General features: G+C 51.7%; 1 protein-coding gene across 1 annotated transcript; it reads left to right on the top strand.

The window, feature by feature from the left end:
- Positions 1-4,793: 4,793 nt before the first annotated feature.
- On the top strand, positions 4,794-5,177 carry POSPLADRAFT_1159916 (hypothetical protein; the record flags this gene model as incomplete). Its single annotated transcript, XM_024487476.1, has 2 exons — positions 4,794-4,958; positions 5,109-5,177. 2 exons carry the CDS (start codon positions 4,794-4,796, stop codon positions 5,175-5,177), a joined length of 234 nt encoding a protein of 77 aa, XP_024333173.1.
- Positions 5,178-6,159: the final 982 nt, after the last annotated feature.

The raw sequence follows: 6,159 nt of genomic DNA, 5'->3' as shown, positions 1-6,159 counted from the left end.
AAGGGAACCGGGTTTACTGCGTTGTTCGACGTAATGGTGGATGAGTTGTTCGACTAGGTGAAACTAGGAACGTAGCTTAGAAAGTTCGACCTTTTGATACAACGGTCTATACTCCTATATTGATGCCTGACTCGTAGACAACGAGCGAGGACTTAGGGACAGTGCGTCGTCCTGAAGATCGAGCGAGGAAGTCGAGAATGACCACTACCCCAAGCGAGGAGGAGCAGAGACTTGAATGGATAACCAGGTCGAACTTAGAGTTCGACCAACTAATGGTACAACTACTTATACAAGTACCGACTGCGCACGGACCATTGTGTCTATGTGGTCGTGTTAGTGAAGAAAGAAATGTAGTGGTACGATGCCGAGTACGAAGTGCGCACGGACCCCATTATGTAAGCTACATAATGTTCAACCTGCAGGTGAGCGCTAAGACAGGCACCAGTATGGGCGCTAGTAGTACAAGGAATAGAACGGAAAGACAAATGTTTCAGCGCATCGCGGCTGCTCTCGATACGTACCGACTTCAACAATCAACCGCCAATCGACCCCTCTGCCTCGACATCCCCGCTCCGGAACCCTTCAGCGGAAAGGCAGAGGATCTTAGATGCTTCCTTCAATGCGTCCTTTCCTACTTCGTCGCCACCAACAACACCAGACTTAGCAATGAAGCAAAGATCGCCTTCACTGTAGCGCTGATGAGGAAGGATCTGGGGAAGACATGGGCGGACGCGTATTACGAGAAGTCGGCAGGGGGAGTCCAGGTCTATTCCATGTGGGCAAACTTCGTCGCTGCCCTAGAAGAGGTGTTCCCTGAGCATGGAATGCGAATCAAGGCACATCAAATCCTGATGAAACTGCCTGAATGACAAAAGGATAGGAAGACGGCACTCTCCCTTGGTAACTATGTTACCTGCTTCGAGCAGCTGGCATCAAAGGCTCAGCTCAAGGATGCCGAGGTCAATGGCACCAACCGCGTCGAGAACAACTACCACACTCTCCACGCCAACTTCGTCAAAGGACTCCCGAAGGAGCTGTATTTTGCGCTCGCAACAAGGGTCGCTAGGGATCGACCCAACACCATGAAGGCCTGGTATGACGAAGTTCGAAATGCTGACACAGCCAAGCAGGGGGCTCTCGTCATCACAGACACCAGGGACTATGGCGAACCAATGGATATTGATGCCGCTGCTGTCACATCAACTTTCGCCTCCACATTAGGAGGAAGGAAATGGGAACTAGGAGTCATTCTCAACGAGGCTGATCAGAAGCTCCACAGGGACGGGAACCTGTGCTTCTACTGCCACATCAAGGGCCACAGTGCCAAGGACTACCGCAAGAAAGCGGCTGCACGACAAGGGGGTGGGAGATCAAACCAAGGAGGATCTGGGAAAGACGACTTCTGCACCAGAATCAAGACACTCTTTGCTGACGAGAAGAGGGAGCTGTACGAAGAACTCACAATGGAGGATTTTTGAAGGGGCAGGGTGAGCCGACGCAACCACTGCCCGTATCCATTTCACTGTTCCGTGTAATTATAGTAGTCCGAAATGAATGTGCTCTGCACATTCCGATTACTGTGGGACAAAAAGACGTCGAGGCACGCACTTTCATCGATAGCGGCGCAACAGGAATCTTCATCAGCCCAAGATTTGTCTGAGAACATCAACTTCGGACAGAACCCCTTCCCCGACCCATGGAACCCCGAACAAAGAAGCACTCATCACGCGAAGAGCTCTTTTATCTTACAAGATAAGCGGAGAACCCCGATTTGTCAAAGCCTACGTCGCCAGCATCGGCAAGGAAGACATCATCTTCAGCCACACTTGGCTCAAACTCGAAAACCCCAAGATAGACTCCAAGACCGGACGAGTGGAGCTGAACCACCGGTGGACAAGAGACGAGACCAGGGCCTGGAAGATGGACCTGTACCAAAGGCGAGTGGCCCGACTAGAACTAAAGAAGACCGTAACTACCCCACTCCCAGAACCAACGGAGGACGAATTTGTCGTCATCCCCACCTCAGAGCATGCAACCCTTCCTGAACAAAAAACTAGTGGCGCAGCAGGATACAATATCTCTGCTGCACATCACCTCATCATCCCAGCCTGATGACGAGGCCTGGTTGGTACTGACCTTATCATGGCTATCCCCGAAGGACACTACGGAAGAATCGCACCTCGGTCCAGTCTAGCGCTAAAAGAAATTGACGTCGCTGCAGGAGTAATCGACTCCGATTACCGAGGCAAGGTCTCAGTCCTGCTGGTCAATAACTCTGACCTCCCATTCACCGTCAAAGCCGGCGACCGAGTTGCCCAGCTCATCCTTGAAAGGATAAGCACCCCACCAGTAACGCTCACCGACTGCATCGACGAAACTGAACGCGGAGAGGATGGGTTTGGGTCAATGGGTATTGCGTTCATCGAGGAACAAGCGGAGGACATCGACGATGATGAGTTCATCATTTCCTACTTATCCGGAGCGCCAATGATCACCAAGTATGAGAAACAGGAACCCCTGGCAATAAGGGACGTTCCGCTCAAGGAGCGACTCCCTGAACCCTCATCTGGCTACAAACAACTTCACAACGGCATGATCTGGAAGGTCCACCACGACATTAGGCGCGTCACCACTTCCACCGAACTTGCAGCCTCGAACGCCCAAGGCAAGACAGAAAGAACGCTACCACAGATGGTACCATCCTACCTACACGATCTCCTCCCCGTCTTCGACAAAGCCACTGCTGCGCGACTTCCAGACCACACCGAATATGACCACGAAATCAACCTCAAGGAGGGCTTCACGGACATGAAGCAACAGGTCTATCCGCTCAACCCGCAGCAACGAAAGGAACTCGACAAGTTCCTCGAGGAGAACCTGAGTAAAGGGTACATTCGCCCTTTGAAATCCCCGTTGGCGAGTCCATTCTTCTTTGTTGGTAAAAAGGATGGTTCACTACGCCCCTGCCAAGACTACCGGCTGCTCAACGAGAACATGGTCAAGGATCAATACCCGCTTCCGCTTATATCAGACCTCCTGGACAAGTTGAAGCACGCCAAGATGTTCACGAAAATGGATCTCCGCGCCGGATACAACAATGTCCGAATCAAGAAAGGAGACGAATGGAAGGCAGCATTCATCGTACCCGGAACTGATGGCAAACCGCCGCAGCTGTATGAACCAACAGTGATGTTCTTTGGGCTGTGTAATTCCCCCGCTACGTTCCAGCGGATGATGAACACAATATTCGCAGACATGCTTCAAGAAGGCTGGCTCTGCATTTACATGGACGACATCCTGATCTTTTCCCAGGACAAGGCAGAACACGAAGAACGAACACGACGTGTTATCAAACGACTTCGACAACACGACCTCTACCTCAAACCGGAGAAATGTGCCTTCGACATCACCGAAGTCGAATTCCTCGGCATGATCATTCACCCAGGAGAAATCGCAATGGACCCCGTCAAACTAGCTGGCATTGCAGATTGGCCGGTGCCGTCCAACCTCAGGCAAGTACGCGCCTTCATTGGATTTGGAAACTTTTACCGCCGGTTTATCAAAGGCTTCTCGGACAAAGCGCAACCGCTGGTTGCTCTCACCCGGAAGGACGTCGCCTGGACCTGGGGATCTGACCAACAGAAAGCCTTTGAGACCCTCAAAAAGGCATTCCTAGAAGAACCGGTACTACGTATGCCGGATCCCGACCGACCCTTCACCATCGAAACTGATGCCTCAAAGTTCGCCACCGGAGCGGTGCTATGCCAACGTGATGACAACGGCGATTGGCATCCTTGCAGATACCTCTCCCAGAGCTTCAATGCGGCTGAAAGAAACTACGACATCTACGACAGGGAATTATATGCGGTCATCCGCGCACTAGATGAGTGGAGGCACTACTTCATTGGCAGCCCATACCCAGTAACGATTCTCAGCGACCACAAGAATTTCACATACTGGAAGCAGGCCAAAGACATGAACCGACGACAAGCACGCTGGGCAAGTAAACTGACCGAGTTTGACTTCCGCCTGGTGCACGTGCCTGGTACCCAAATGGTGCAGAGCGACGCTCTCTCCCGCCGACCTGACCATGACGACGGCTCAAACGACAACACCGACGTCATTATGCTCCCACCGGAAGTATGGGTCGCTGCCATCGACATCGACACCCGTGACACCATCCTTTCTTTCAAGATGACCCAATAACGAAGGAAGGACTCACTGCGGTGCGCACCGGAGGAACACCATGCACTGGAACAGACTGGTCCATCGATGATGACCTCCTCCTATACCAGGATTGGGTCTATATACCCCCAGATGAGTCTTTTCGCAAACATCTTGTCTCCCACTATCATGACCTCCCCTCCACAGGACACCCCGGTGTTCAGAAAACCCTCCTCGGCTTGCACCGTGACTACTGGTGGCCGAGCATGGCCCAGTTTGTCGCTCGATATGTTAACGGCTGTGGCATCTGCCAGCAAATGGAGGTTAACACGCATCCAGCTCGTCCGCCCATCACCCCCATTCAACCCCGTGCAAATGCCAAGCCCTTCAGCACATTCTCATGTGATTACATCACCGACTTGCCACCGTCCAATGGCTTTGATTCCATTTTGGTCGTAGTGGACCACGACCTTACGAAGGGGGTAATTTTCATCCCATGCAACAAAACAATTGATGCTCTCGGGATGGCAGACGCAATGTACCGAGAGGTCTACAAGTGGTTTGGACTCCCAGACAAGATCATCAGCGACCAAGGTATCACAAAACCTATAAACCCACCTTATAGCTTGATGGTAAGGGGGGGAGATAAAGCACTTAAGTGTGGGGGAGGTAATGCTGTTAAGCGCAACAATGAAGTGAATAGAACTGGGGGACAGGGTGCCCCAGGATGCTGCCTTATATACATGAGGGAAAACCCCCCAGGGACCGGTAATGGACCCCTGGTACCTAGCTGGGTAAGGATTACTAAGTATCATGTGCCCTATGGTGCGATATGGTGTTATCGATGATGTCATAGTCTGGCCCTGCCCTGTCCTGGGCCTAGGGTCCAGAATTGACCGGCCTATGGCCTAGTGCCTGAGCCTAGCTCCTACCTATGATGTCAGAATGATGTCATGGTCCAGACAGAGTCTGGTTTCTATCTAGAAAAGGTCCGGCATCAGAGTCCAGACTGATGTGTCCAGAACAAGATCATGTGTCGCTTATTTAAGCGGATAACCCCTTAGATATGCAGATGTACCCATATGCGGACGGATAAGTATGGATAAGTCCCTAGACCCTTCGATATGTCCGCAGAAATAGCGGAAAAAGTAGGTAAAATTAGGGAAACTGTGACACGAGGACCGCAATTTGTGTCCAAAGTCTTCCAGGAACTTTGCAAAATGACTGGGATTCAATTGGCCATGAGTACGGCATTCCACCTGCAGACCAACGGCGAGACAGAACAAGTGAACCAAGAACTGGAGATCTACCTCCGATGCTTCACTGCCAATAATCCGGATAAGTGGGCTGACCATCTTCACACCGCGCAATTTGCTCACAACTCCCACGAGCATTCCATGACAAAGATGTCCCCATTCAAACTCATGATGGGATACGAACCTCGCGGAATACCCATCATGCACCCTGGATCAAACACGCCGCAAGCAGCTTATTGCCTCAAGGACTTGCAAAACATCCACGAGGAAGCACATGCGGCAATGGAGATGGCCCAGAATGTCCTGGCCAAAAGAGTAAAAAGGAAGGGGGGTTCCTTCCATAAAGGTCAGCTGGTATGGCTAGACTCCCGGAACTTGAAGCTGCTGTACCCGTCCAGGAAACTGGCCCCGAGGTGAGAAGGGCCATTCAAAGTCCTAGACAAGATTGGAACAGTCGTATACAAGCTAGACCTCCCTAGCACCTGGCGAGTCCATCCCGTTTTCCACGAATGGCTTCTATCTCCCTATTCAGAAACGGAGATCCATGGTCTGAACTACACGAGGCCACCCCCTGACCTTATCGAAGGCGAAGATAACTACGAAGTCGAAGCCATCATCAGACACTGAGAGAACAAGAGGATGTGGTGCCGCGAATATCGTGTCAGGTGGAAGGGTTACTCAACAGCCGATGACTCATGGGAGCCCGAAGCGAACCTGACTGGAACGGCTGACGAAGTGT

The sequence above is a fragment of the Postia placenta genome, assembly GCF_002117355.1.
Source record: "Postia placenta MAD-698-R-SB12 unplaced genomic scaffold POSPLAscaffold_23, whole genome shotgun sequence".
NCBI lineage: Eukaryota > Fungi > Basidiomycota > Agaricomycetes > Polyporales > Adustoporiaceae > Rhodonia > Rhodonia placenta.
Note: the sequence above shows the minus strand (reverse complement) of the source record. Positions and strands in the feature narration are given on the sequence as shown.